The following is a 14,716-nucleotide window of genomic DNA, read 5'->3' on the forward strand; positions in this document are numbered from 1 at the left end:
CTAACCAAGTGGGAGGACGATTACCTCATACGTCAATCAAAGACATGCCCCTCCCACTAGGCATATCCATGCATGTCTCGTTTTAAAAGAAACTGCGCACAACTGTTGCAGGACAGAGGGGGCTCTCTGCAGGGCAGAAAGAACATTTCAATTTGGACTAAAACCACCAGCCCTGCACTTAAGATATTTTTCTTTTCAATTTTACTCAACAAAAATGACAGCAACCGTCGTTTCTCCTTTCTTCGATTACAGTGAAGTGACGAACAAGGTAACCAATGTGCTTAGCTAGACAAGAGTTGGATAATTAGAGACAGCCAACTTTCTGAGCTAATGTTAGCTAGCTACAGCTAACATGGCTAGCTAGCTGACTTTTTCAGAATATTCACACCACTCGTAACGAGCTAACGTTACGTTATTTTGAAAAGGGCATACTTATCAAGAAAGTAGCATTATAACATATGGGTATAGTGCTAAATTAGACGAGGAGAAATATCTTAGCCAGTGAACATTAGTCAATAATAATTTGCTAAACCGTAACGTTAGTCTATAACTGTTAGTGCTAGCTAGCTAAGTTGGCTATCAACTGAAGCGGTCACATGTTTTTCTTGTCTCATGTTGTGATCTTCACTAAAGTAAGTTGGCATGTGGGAATTCGCTTGCTGAGCTTGCTAATTTCGTTGCGTAGCTTGCTATATTATATATATAACGCATTTCTCATTTGAAAATGCAAGTCAAGTTGCTGTGCGAGGTTAGTTGCTAGCTAACGTTAACGTTACATCGTTGCGATGTCAGCCGGTTTGACTCGGAATATCGGCTTGTTAACCTGACTAGGAGCGCCGATTCTCTGTAACGTCAGCTAGTTGGCAAGTCCATTGATGGCATGAAACTGACTGAACGGAAGTGTAAACATCAACTTACAAGCTGACTGACTTAACTTAACAGTTAAGACACCCCCAAAAGCTATTCGTAAGCACATTACTCACCCCCTCAAGTAGTAGCTAGCCATCAAAAGCTAACAAGCGTCAACTAGTCCCAAGTTACGTTACCACTCCCACACGCACATGCCTTTCAAGGTCCAAACAGCATTCTAAATTGTAAATGTTGTGACACAAAACAATAAAGACTGGAGGGGCGGGGTGTAAAGTTTCATAAGAAAGCATAACAACGACTAAGAGAGCTCAGGTTGAACAAACCCAACCAAACCAATACTGATCATGTTTGTCTCTCTCTCTCTTCTTTGGGGGGCAGCATAACAAGATGTTAAACTACAACAACAACAACAATCCTCTTGGTGGGTCCCACTCTGTCCCCTGCCCTGGTGCCAACCCCATCTCCTGCACCCCCACTGGGTCCCTGCTGGACAGGAAGGTGGTGGGGGCCCCCTCTGCAGGAGGGCTGTTCCAGCGCCGCCACTCTGTCACCCTCCCCAATGCCAAATTCAACCAGAACCAGTTCATTAACAGTCTCAAAACGGACCCCTCGGTCCTGATCGGCGGTGGCGGCAACAACAAGGAGAACCGTTTCCGGGACCGCTCCTTCTCTGAGACGGGGGAGCGCCTGAAGCCGGCCGGCGGCGTGTGCCTCGGCGGCGGTGGCCAGGTCAACTCCAGCCGCTATAAGACGGAGCTGTGCCGGCCCTTCGAGGAGAATGGCACCTGCAAATATGGAGACAAGTGCCAGTTTGCCCACGGGATGCACGAGCTGCGCAGCCTAAGCCGCCACCCCAAGTATAAGACAGAGCTGTGCCGCACTTTCCACACCATCGGCTTCTGCCCTTATGGCCCCCGCTGCCACTTCATCCACAACGCGGAGGAGCGCCGCGGACCGCCCCCCCTCTCCAGCTTCAACAAGCTTGAGCGCCCGCGGCTGCAGCACAGCTTCAGCTTCGCGGGCTTCCCTAGCTCAGGAGGCCTGCAGGACAGTCCTACCTCAGTCACCCCGCCCCCTATCTTCTCCACCGAGGACCTGAGCGAGTGGCAGAGCAACCCTTTCACCTACTCCAGCCAGGAGCTCGCCAACCTGTTTGGCCCCAGCCTAGGGGGCCCCCCTGTCTGTGAGCCTCAGGTCCAAGCCCTTCCCTCCCCCACCGCCCCCTGCTTCTTCCGGCCCATGTCGGAGTCTCCCCCCGGCGCCCCGGACTCTCTCTCTGACCAAGAGGGCTATCAGAGCAGCCTGGGCAGCCAGAGTGGCTCTGAGTCTCCCAGCCTGGATGCCTCGCGCCGCCTCCCAATCTTCAGCAGGCTCTCCATCTCTGACGATTAGGAGTCTGCGCACGCACACCCAGTGCCTGAGATGGAGCAACAAGAGTGAAAGAAAGTGAATGATTGCTTGCCTCCCCCACCTCCTGGCCTTGTTTACAACAGAGAAGTGGACAGAGTTCTGTGCAGTGTTGTAGCCACCGAGTCAAATCAGCTGTGCTCACCCCTCTTCCTCCTCAGATGAATCTGATTTGGCAACTAATAGCAGTGTGTTTGTTCCCCTGAGGTGTTGTTTCTAAATCACTTGGACAATTACCAAAATCAGAGTTGTGTCCTAGTATATACCAGTGCAATGGTATAAACTAGTAATAAGGGGATGGAGTCGTCAGTGACTAGCTAACCTGTTTTTGAGCCCAGGAACCCCCCTCCCCCCCCTGCTCCTGTCAGTTGGTGTGTAGCAGTGCTGCACGTCTTCACATGGCCTTTACTGCCTGTGCCACAGCCTTCAACCTCCCAGTCTCAGAACTCGGAGAGGACTCTTTCTAGACAAATCAGTGCCTCATTGATTCACTTTTCTCAGCAAAAGTAGTGAACAATAAGTTAAGATGAAGTGCCTTGGTGTTGTTTCCCCCATGTGTGCTCAAGAATGTGGACAACAATGGTTATTTTCACTTTTGATAAAGGTCTTATTTCTTGCTCTTTGTCTATTTGGAATTATGGATTTGTTTTGATAAACACAGTTGGTAGTTTTGTTTGTTTATAATTAGGCTGGAAGAAATTTAATTTACTTGGTGCTCTCTGTATCCATGACGACAACCCCCATGAACTGGTGACCTAGATTAAGGGTCTGCTGGTCTGGTGGCTCATTAGAATGACCAGTCATCTGTGTAAACCTGATTAAACATTCATATTCCAGCATCCCCCTGCACCCTCACAGCTCGATTCTCTGAGATGACCCCTCAGTCCGCTGTCTAAAATCGATGAGAGTGAAAATGCTCTTGTTCAATATATTATTATTATTATTATTGTTGTTGTCGTTAGTTTGTTTTGAAGAACCGTCAAACTGAGGGTTTTGCTTGTCACTGCTTATTTAACTTATCAAAATGTATTTATTGCTGATCTTAAGCATTTTTTATTTTGTATTTATCTGGATAATGAAACAATAGAATATATTTTCTTTTATGTTAAATTATGATCTTCCGTATTAATCGCAAGATTGTGAAGACCTGTTTTTTTGTTATTTTTTTCACAGTTAATATATTATACTGCAATGACATTTTTTTGTATCTACACTTTGATTTATTTTGAAAGTGAATCTTAATTTAAAACAAAAATGCAAAAGGGTTTGCGTTTTATTTATTTTTTCCTCCCTGATGTTGGACTGTGGTTTCAGGTTCTCTCTTGCTGTCTTAATCCATTTTCCAGTTGTGGGCTGCAGGCAGCGGCTCTCGCCCTCTAGAATGTAGACTGAGTTGGGTTACAGTCCTGTTCTGTCAGTGTCTTGACTAGGATGAACTCTCATTTTGTTTTTCAAGTCATTCTAGAACCTGCATACATGCAGCAAATGGCAAAAAAAGATTTAAGCTCTTATTTGAATGAATAATGGAGGTTTTCCTATTCCACAATATTGTGCACACATTTACTAGCACTTTTAGTTACCAAATTAGGTGATTGTGTTAGGTTTTTGAGGTAATTGTTGTTGGACCACTTGTTCCCATGAAGTGCCTATCAATACATTCCAGGTATCCCAAATGTTGTGTGCCTTCATATGTTTTATATAACAGAGCAGATAAAAGCCTAAAAACTTGTTGTAGCTCAGCATTAACGTTAACAGGATTGACACATGAAAAGCAACTGTTGAATGTATTCTCTTTTAGCAGCCGTTGCTGTTCACTACCGTAATTCATGTACTTTTTGTAAATGACAGATTGCAGTTTAAAACAATAAACCCATATTTCTTTTGAAAGATTTTTTCTGTTATCGTCCTTGTCACAAAAAAATGACTTCCACTCTGCACACAACATTTACTGTAGGTACACACACACACATACAGTACATTGGCCTCATATGAGGGCAGGTGGTGCCAACTTGAACACTGAAAATGAACCCAGTGAATCTTGTTGTCCAACTGCATACACTGTCTTTTGCCTCCCTATCCCAGTGAGCAGGGGAACTTCAGCTGTTTCTTTTAGCAGAGCCAAGTAAACTCCCACTCCCCATAAAACATCTTAAACTGTTTTCCCGGAAAACATTTCCAAGACAGGAAATCCAACTTCTGTCCTGTACTTTGCTCTCCTCTCAAGCAAGACTTCCTTCTCTGCACTATTGTTGGGGGTTAGTGTGCTTCTCTACTCTCTGTGTTGTCCATAGGTAAGGAGAGGCCAGCTCTTAAGTCCAGTCTGTTACTCCCCGTCTCACACACACGAGCTTTCACAGGCTGTTACCATGGTTACTGTAAGGTTGGAGACTTGAGCCTTTACAATGTTGACTCTCCCAGTCCTTCTGGCCTAATTCTCCCTGAGTTTGGCCCACTGGTGCTGATGAATTGCAGGTTCAGTTAATTTGTTATTCCACCCTGGCAGACCTGAGGTTTCTTTCTCCTTCGTCCAAGACTTATCTCTGATTTCCTAAGAGACATGCAGACTAATGGAGGCCTTGCCCCTAAGTAAATACAAATCTGAAGTAAAGACGGCAATGTCCTCTTAGCTTATTGTAGTACAGTGAGCCCAGGACCAAAGAACATCTCTGGTTTAGCTTTCTTCTTACCTCATGATCCTGCTAAGACCTTGTTAGTTCAGTTATCTGCACTCCACATAAACTTAACCCTTTTCTGACTGCAGAGAACCACACCTGCTTAGAATGACAAGAAAAACAACAGGTAGTGAAACTTGACTGACAGAAGAAGAATACTTGTTGCAAAGGGTGGGTGATGCTGTGGGGCTGGGTGTCAAAATGTTAAAAAAAACATTTTTCACACAGATATGTGTCACTGTGCCTTTAAGGGCGGCAGCGTGGAAGAGGCCAGCTAGCTGCAGTTGAGCAATTCTGCTGTAGACTTTGCAATTCCTCTATCAGCTGTATTTTCCCCCCGTGTTTGGAAAAGAGCGAGAGCAAACAGAGACAGAGGTCCATAACCCTGAGTTCTCTGTGTCTGAGAGCAGAGATCAGAGACCCATCTGGCTCTAGAGCCAACAGTGACAAGGAGAGAGCATGTTTAAAAGATGTGATGAGCACCAGGGGTAAATTAGAACCGGAAAGATGGTGTGAGGAGGAGCTCTGGACAGACGGGGATTTCAGACATTCTCCAAAGTAACCTGATTTGGACATAGTAAGACAACTGCCAAACTAAAGTTAAAGATCTGTTGATCATTGGCAAAAAAGAGGATGACATTTTGCTGATTTGCCTATTTGGACAGGACACACGGTATCATTACAGCTCAGATGGGGCAATGCAGAGGGTTACACACTGAAGAGGAGGTTTTATGATGTTTATTACAAGAGCAGAGAGTTCTGAGCAAATCTGATCAATCAGAAGTTGGCATACTCTCCCTAGTATGGAGATACTAGTATGGAGATACTTCAGAGGCCTATCTCCTCAGACAGATTGTGTATGTGTGTGTGTGTGTGTGTGAGTGCGTGCGTGCGTGCGTGCGTGCGTGAGTGTGTGCATGCATGTATGGTGACAGGAATGAGCTGATCCTGATAGACGGACTTCGCTCTCTCTCCGAGTCCAGGCCCCGTGACCCAGCTCCAATTCCAGCAACCGTGCTGTAGATGGCTGAGTTAACCTGCAGGAGCTCCAGCCATGTTATATCCCCCACAGGCCGCATCATACCGCTGACTGGCTCTGGCGGAATAGAGAGCAGATGCAGCCAGGAGCAAGGAGAAGGTGAACTTAGACCCTCGCATGGTTTGGAACCCGCGTTCGCTCTTCTCAGCGAGGGCGGAGACAGCTGAGGTACCGCTGCAGGTCGGCGAACCAGACTACCTGTGAAAACATGTCAGTTCCCTCACCGCTCGGCTGCCAACTTCAAAAATCTGACGCCCTGTGAGGGAGTGCTGTCTGCCTACCCCTGCGGGGCCTTGTCATTGAGGCCTTTTCTATATACACGCAGGCTCCCATCCACACATCCGGGTGCATGCACGCACATACACGTACACCCCCACCACTCACTACTCCCTTCCCCAAGGGGCACAAGTCGAATAATTGATTCTAATGTACAGCAAAGGAGTGTCTCAGATACCTTACTTCTTTTCTGAGGAAAAGACTTATGGATGAATGAAATGTGTGCTGGGGTAAACAATGTAATCTAATGAAGCCAGTTCACTGAACATTACACAGCATGAAAACATCTGAAGGGAACCTCCCATTGCCCTTAGATTGGCGTGAATGGAATGGCTCTGGAACAAACAGCATATGACTAGTAAAACAAACATAGAGCCTTTTGATACCTATGAATACTTTATTACCTTTCCTCCTGACCTCGTCTTTTTGGCAGTGAACTATAAACACACACACAGAGCCCTTAAAGGGATATGATCGCCAATACTGTATGCTGTATGTGAAAAAAGTGTTTTTCTGTGCTAGCGTATAGATGTAATCTACCCAATCTAATCTGACTTAAAATGTTTTGGATTTGTAAGAAGTTTGCGTCTGTAGCTTGATAAACATGACTTGTCTACAAACATAGAGGCACATCTCTCTCTCTCTCTCTCTCTCTCTCTCTCTCTCTCTCTTTCTCTCTCACTTTCTCTCTCTCTCTCTCTCTCTCTCTACTGTCCTCTGTGTAGATTGGATCTAGTGTCTATGTGTGAGCAAAAAACAACTGAGGAAGGAGGAACCACCCAAAATAACACTATTGTTCAGCTAATCAGCTAAACTTCCCCTTAAGGCAACGAAGCCACAGGAACAGAAGTCATGGGAACGGGAGTCATGGTAACAGTCTGTCAGGTTCCATTTCGAGGCGGCTGAAATTGATGGGTCTTCTTCAAGCAGAGAGCCAGAGTGCAGTCAATTAGTAGCCGACTGAGGTGGCACTTTTCAGTCTGCCCTGTAAAGTCTCCCAGGTAATATTCCACCAAGACGAGGCTCTGCTCTGCTGTGTGACCGTGTGTGTGTGTACGTGCGTGTGTGTGTCTGTGCGTGTGTGTGCATGTGCGTGTGTGTGTGCGTGTGAAACCTGTCCAGCCTGCTCACTTCTCCTCTGTGCCCCAGGGCCTGTAACCTGCTGAACCACAGAACACCACAGCAATGTTTAACTACATCACTCACTCACACACAAAGACCAAACCAGCGCCTAGACAACACTCTATGTGTGTGTGTGTATTATAGGCTATTGTACATACAGTACCAATGCTGGGGACCTCTGTCTTCTATATTCAGACTGTGGGAACCTGAGACGTCTGGCCTGTGAAAGATACAGTACCAGTACAGTATGTACAGTACAGCCCTGGTGACATCATGTTTTGAGTAGTAACGCGTTACTAGTAATAATATTACTTTCCCCAGTAACAAGAGGTGTAACAAGTTACTGATAAAATGTCAGCAATAATATTAAAGTTACTCATTCCCAAAAAAGCTTGCTACTGTGTTAGCTTTGCAGGCTGGGATTATTTTGAACTAGAAAGGGTGCACATTAATGCATTTTGTAAATGGTTAAAATCACACCTCCCTTTATATCTAATAGCTTACCACAGGATCCAGGCTAATTACCACAGGATCCAGGCTAATAAACTGTAATTTTTTTTATAATAGTGAATGAGAATCAGATATTATTTTGTTTTACATGTATAGAAAGATGTTTGCTTAAACAGCAAATGAATAACTATCTATCTAAAGCTGATTTGACTCCTCATTGTAACAAAGAGAAAAAAATCAGCTATCATATGATTCATATGTAATACCACAGGATCCAGGCTAAAATAAATTAACTTTTCCTAATACAGTGTTTATCTGATTTGTTTCTTATGAATCAGATTTTATTTTGTTTTACATGCATAGAAACGTGAGATTATATTGGTTGCTTAAACAGCAAAAAAGTTGATATCTAAAGCTGATTTGACTCCTTATTGTAACAAAGAGCCAACGTTCTCTAAAAAAAGGATACAAAACATCTCCATCAGGACACAAACCCGGGAAGAAAAATGATTGCTGCAAAGCCTTAACCGCTCAGGCACCAGGCAGTTCGGTAGAATTGGGAGAAGACATAAGTATGAAGTGAAAGGAATGGTCCAAGTATGGGTAAATTGTGCTTTCTCTTAATTTGTGTATCCAGTTTCAGTATGCTGTACTGTGAAATGTATCACAATCCATTGTGTCTATGTGCATGGCAAGGCTTGGATGTGAGCAGTGCTCCAGCCTTGTCTTCACCCCTCCTCCAAACCCCTCTGCAGGAACGGTGAAAACGAGGCTGGAGCAATGCTAAACTCAACGGATTGTGATACATTTCACAGTACAGCATACTGAGACCGCTACGATTACACACTGAGCTTCCTGCTAGTTTTTCTTGAGTTTTCCAATGCGTATTAACATGCCCTGACCACTTCCATTGTAAAGAAATTTGAGTCATATGAAAATCTCTATTTAGCTCAATATTTGAGCGATCAATGAAATTATGCTCTCTATGTTTCAGATTGATGTTAGACATATCATAAATAGGGCTAAATGTCCAAAATAGCACACTACTCCTTTAAGATCAAGACCTTTAAGGCTACATTTTGTAATTGGGGAGTGAATGCGAATGTGGAGCATCCACATCGATTATGCATGTTATTTTTATTTGGATTATTATCTATCGACCTACTATAGGCCCACGGTAAAGATGATTATGATCAAATTAAATAATGTAATGACTACATTACATAAAGAATAACTTATGTGGTATAACAAGTTATTAGTTACTAATTCTAAAGAATAATCAACCTAATTTGGAGGCCTGAAGAAACATCACACATGTAGGCTACCTGAGTGGTGTACGTGACGGAAGTCCTGTCTGGGTTTCTGACTGTGTTGTTGGCTTTTACCTGGCATTGAGTAATTCAAACAGCTTTCGTAAAGCTTGGCACTGCTATCAGCGCCTCCCACAGCCAGCACAACTGGCTAGATTCTCTGTCCTTCACCAGGGAGAAGCCAGCCAGCGGTAGAATTGAACTACAGTATCATCAATGTCTCACCCTCACAGGAACTGATAAGGGGTTAATACAACACCGATGTCTGTCTGAGCGACTGCTCTTATTACTTTATTGTATTTCATCTCTATTAAACAAAATGTGAGTTTATCTCGTTTACAACAATAACAAATGGAGTGTTACTACTGTATAGGCACTCTGCACTAACAAGCACAAAACATTTTCTCCCTCTGCACTAACAAGCACAAAACATTTTCTCCCTGTGTACAGTATGTGCACAAACACACACACACACACACACATAGTTCCCACAGAGTCCCACTAACCAGTTACAGGCGCAGACTTTGTCAGGTTGAAGTTGAATCTCGTCCTGGCTCTGATTGGCTGCAGCCCTGGGTCTGTGCCCTCATGCCAGATTTCCTGGTTGTCATTTCCTGGAAAACACGCAAATCACAACACAGAGGTCTCCAAACGTAACCGATCTGGCTCTCCTTACAGCAACACAACAGAGTTATCCTATATACTGATTTCCATCATTCTTTTCCATCTGAGGTTTATTCCAGATGACAAATACCCCCTCATCAAGGCTTGTTTCTTCACTTCCCTGGGGCAGAAGGAAATTGCTTGCCAATGGTTTGTTTCCATATGTTACCATATGGGTATGGCACAATGTTGGCTGGTGTTTGAGGTAAACATTTACAGTCCAATACAGACTTCCTAAAGCAAACCGGGACCAAGAAAAATAGGGGATGGATTACTTCCACACATATTGACGTCATTGGAGGTATTTTGATAACAGCTACGTGTTTTGCCATAATTCACATCCATTCCTTTACGGAGAAACAGGCTGGGTCCCAAACCACGGGCCAGGTGAAGATCACAGCTGTATCTGGGTGACGAGCATATGAAATGATACTCGGACAATAGACCAAATACACACTGTATGCTAGAATTAACCTAAACAAGGAGTAAAATCTAGTGTAGTCTACGTGAAATGAATTGTATCCATGAGATTTGAGCTGGTCAAAAGCACCCATGCACATATAAGTATGTTTGCAATGATGGATGATAGTGATGTTGGGTTTGTGACTGATAGACAGTAGGGCTTAAACATTGAACTGTACTGCCATTCAAAGTAAACAGCAATTCTCACTCTCAGATTTGGTTGCCACGTTTTTAAGATGACATTACACACCAGCGTCCTGGTCCAGACAAAGCAGTCTGGCACACATGGCCCACATTTGGCTTTTGATAACAATAAAACTATCCTCTTAATCTCAAAGATCACACCGCTTCGTAGCAGGACAGAAATCTCAGGTGATTGTCTGGAGAACAAAAGCCCCACTGGGTGAAGTCAAGCCTAAACGGAAGCAGGACAATGGGAAGCCCAGGAGTGTAGAAACCCTGGAGCAAAGCCGGCTGCTCCACACCTGTCTGCACCACGTCCCCAGGCACGCTGAATCACACCCTTCTTTATTCATGGGAAGTGGTTGGAGATTTAATGCAATATGTTTACTGATGGACTTGAGGTCTGTAGAGCTGTAGAGCTGACACGGGAGAGGCAGGGGTCTGGGGAGACATGAGAGGAGCTGGGGTCAGTGGGAAACTGGGGAAAAAGATAGACGAGGTAAGGTAGGCCTCAGGGATTCTCAGGATACTACGGGAAAAAAATGCCAGCAACCTGCTCTTGCAGGCACTGCACTGTGTAACATAGGCTACGTTCTGGCGACGAGCAGCAGGTCTGGCTGGGTCTTGTGGCCTGGAGCTAATCAGCATCCATTGCGTTGAGAGCTGATTGGGACCGGCTGCGTCGTCGTCTAGCCAAAGCTCTCAGAGAGCGTGCAGAGGTGGAGGTGGAAGGCTGAACAGGTGCGGGGGTGGAGGGCTGATGAGGCTGCGTGGGCGAGGCAGGCTGGGGGCCCACAACACTTTTGGTGTCACTTGTTCTTATAGAAGTCTTTACTGACAATGACTGGGAAGTACAATCAGACTTAGGATAAAAAAAAGTGTTTTCTAAATTACAAAAATGTAAACGTAAAAAAGAAATGTCATGTAAAAGAGAGTAGTGGTCTCTGGGGGGAGGAGGAAGAGGAGAGAAGGAGGAAGAGGAGATGGACGAGGGGAGTCTCTACTTCCGGACTAGTTTATTTACTCGGTCAACAACAGGAGTTTCCATGACATCATCGCAGCATGGTCCTTACTCGAATCACCAGAACCTGACCTCTTCACCTTTCAGGAATTCTCCATCATACAGCAAGCTAACACTAAGCCCCCTGTAGCTCTTAACCCCCCCCCCCCCCCCCCCCACCCGCAGACAAATACACACACCGTCTAAAATAAGCAAACAATAAACAGACAAATGTGGCCTGGCGTTCTCCACATGCCTTCAGCAGTCCAGCATGGTTCATTCCGCCATTTTTCAACCTAATTTTCAAACAGCAGTCTCCCAGCGTGGGGCTCAGTCGGGGCAGGAAGCGGCCTATTCTCCAGCATTTGGGCTGGAGCTTCATGTGAAATTAATGTACCGTTTCACTGGCTCTGTCTGCTGTGCAGCTTGTTATTACTACCACACAGTCAAACACGTACAGCCACGGCTCGCAGATGACTTCTTACTAGGTTCGTGCTACACAGCCACACTTCTACCAGTTAGCCTGTGATGGGTTCGAAACTATAGTAATGATCTGCTCGTAGCATTGCTGTGTGCCTCAGAGCTGCCTGAAACCTTCTGGTTCCCCAAAAAGCTAAGCTACAAGGCTGAGCAACTTCCCCCGAGGCTCCGAAGGGGGAAAAACAACGCTGATGGAGGAAGACAGATCCTCTCTTTTCCTTGACAGGGCACTGAGTGGAAGCAGAGATGTGGTATGAGGAGGGAAGAGAGAGGCATTCATGGTGCCGAGATGAGAGACGGGAAAGTGCGTGTGTGTGTGTGTGTGTGTGTGTGTGTGTGTGTGTGTGTGTGTGTGTGTGTGTGTGTGTGTGTGTGTGTGTGTGTGTGTGCACGCGCGTGCGTGCACGCGTGTGCAAGCGTGCTGGAGCAGGGGAGGGTGGGGGTTTTGGAGATGAGCGATAGGGTGCATGGGCAGGGGTCCATTTCAGCGATAGGAGATGGGGAACGGGAGCCTGAGTCCGTCTGAGGGGCTCTCTGTCGGGGGTTCCGTCCTCTCCGCCTTTGATTTCCGCCCCTCAGGCGGAGACAGCGGGGATCGAGGAAGGAGATAAAGGCCGTCTTGAAATGAACACCTTGGTAAAACCTGCCGCGGGATAGAGTGACACATGGGGCCCGCTCATGCTGGCCAACAGCCAAGCCCACAGGCCCCAACACACTAGGAACTAGCATACCTACCTACATACTCACCTACCTACTTTGCAACCTACCTACCTACCTACTTACCTACCTACTTACTTAGCTACCACCCCACTGAGCAGCAGTGGAGACAGAACTCACCCAGGGAGACAGAACTCATCACAAGGCCTTGGGACTTCAGGGTTACAGCAGGGCAGAGAGAGAGAGAGAGAGAGAGAGAGATGACAGAGAAAGAACACACCAGCGCCCCTACTCTGGCTGACTGCTGACTGCTGAGAAGTCTGTTTGAAGTCTTACATAATAGTCCTAATTAGCCCCTTCTCTCACAGGCCTGGGCCCAACACAAACCTCACCAATAATCAAATCAAACTGCCAAATTACAGAGGGGCTATTACCACTCTGCACGCAGCTCAACTTCTCAGCACCGAGTCATGGGAGCTTGGCCCTGCACAGCTCCGGCTTCAGCAACTAAAGGCTTCCAGATCCAGGGCCCTGATTGCTAATAATGACTCAGTGAGCGCCGGTATCCCAGAGACTCGGCCGGGTCTGGGCCGGGCCGGGCCGCACGCCTCCGCAGTTCTGTACTACTCCCCCCACCCCCACCCAGTCTATTCCGCTGGAAACATTGAGTCAGCCAAGGTCTTTAGTTTCATGTTTATCTATGCGCTTCTAATGGGGAGGCCTTGAACATGCTGGGCAGTGGGCGCTAAGGAACCCTGCGATCTCGCTGTCTGGAATACTAACAAGCCCCTGCGCGCTCCCGCCTAGCACCCCCGGAAAATAAGCCATCTTTAGAAAAACCCAACGCCATATTTCTCTAAACGACCTACCCCCTCTCTCGGCTGCACTCCTGTCGTGTTGAATCTGGCGTGCCTCGGCTCGTGGAGCAGGGAGGGAGGACGTACAGTACACAAAGGCTTCCCATGGCCTTGCTGTCCGGGGCACAGGGATGAGCCGATGTTATCTCAGTGTGCCGGCGGCGCATCGGTGAGACGCGATGGTGCAACTGGGTTCATCTGATCTAAATTAGAGCTCGTTGGATGGTGCCAGAATGACACTAGGCTGATTCATAAATGCTCCATTTCCTCAGTCCCAAACATCGTGTCTAAATATGGAGAGAGACAAACATGGTTGTGTAACCCCCCCCCCTTATGTAACTCTAAACATTGAAGAGATCACTAATATGGCTTTGTTTGACAGTTGCCTTTGAGTGTTTGTGCAAAGACGCTCACTTCTAAACTGACACACATTAGTAGCTTGCGACAAGATATGGGAGAGAGACTCATAGCTTTCCTCACAAAACCTCTCTAATGAGGCAAATTGTTAGACTTGAACAGCAAAGCTGAAGGATTTGAACTCTATTTCTTATAAATTAGGTTTCAGCTCATAGGGCTTGGGTCCAGGTGTGAGTCATACTCACAGTGTAGGTGACACATTTATTTTTCTTGAGCTGCCATGGTTATTAGTGCATGCATGGGATGCCCTTGGCTGCCAGAGGAACAGCATGTGCTGGGAGGGTGGAGGGCTGCAGCTGTGATAGTATGAGTCATTTCAGCCTGCCTTTAAATGGGGTTTGGGGTTTCATATTCACATGTGCCCTTTCATACCTACCTACATAGACACACATGCACACACATGTCCGGCACAGGCAATATAACCCTCATAACAGAGGTGTGTCTCAACACCTGTGAATGGTGTCAACTTTGGAGAGGGAGAGGGCTCATCTCTCCAGGAATAAATGGGGGGTTAAAGAGTTTCACTGCTTTCCGTGTTTATCATAAATGCGTTCATTCCCTCTTTCTTGCTTTCTCTCTCTCTATCTCTCTCTCTCTCTCTCTCTCTCTCTCTCTCTCTCTCTCTCACACACACACACACACACACATGGACACACACATCCACAGATACACACACAAACACACACACACACACACACGATGCCCATGGCTGCGTGGAGAGAATACTGAACAGCAGCTGGAGCTCCTTGAGGGTCGAGACTGGGGAGAACTAGCTACTGTTGCACGATGGAAGAAAAGCAATCCTTCACACGCTACACAACCTTGTGTGGTCAGCAGCATGAGAGGTCACA

General features: G+C 46.2%; 1 protein-coding gene across 1 annotated transcript; it reads left to right on the forward strand.

Annotated features, from left to right (window-relative positions):
• Positions 1–105: 105 nt before the first annotated feature.
• zfp36l1b (zinc finger protein 36, C3H type-like 1b) lies at positions 106–4,168 on the forward strand. The gene is made up of 2 exons (XM_084440256.1): positions 106–268; positions 1,249–4,168. The coding sequence occupies exons 1-2, from the start codon at positions 215–217 to the stop codon at positions 2,260–2,262; spliced, it is 1,068 nt and encodes a 355-aa protein (XP_084296382.1). The 5' UTR covers positions 106–214; the 3' UTR covers positions 2,263–4,168.
• The last annotated feature ends 10,548 nt before the right edge of the window (positions 4,169–14,716 follow it).

This window comes from Borostomias antarcticus, assembly GCF_949987555.1.
Source record: "Borostomias antarcticus genome assembly, chromosome: 6".
Classification (NCBI taxonomy): Eukaryota; Metazoa; Chordata; class Actinopteri; order Stomiiformes; family Stomiidae; genus Borostomias; species Borostomias antarcticus.

Coding starts and splice junctions, on each gene's coding strand:
- zfp36l1b (XM_084440256.1), top strand. CDS start 215: ATGACAGCAACCGTCGTTTCTCCTTTCTTCGATTACAGTGAAGTGACG. Junction 269..1,248: donor ACAGTGAAGTGACGAACAAG/GTAACCAATGTG, acceptor TTTGGGGGGCAG/CATAACAAGATGTTAAACTA.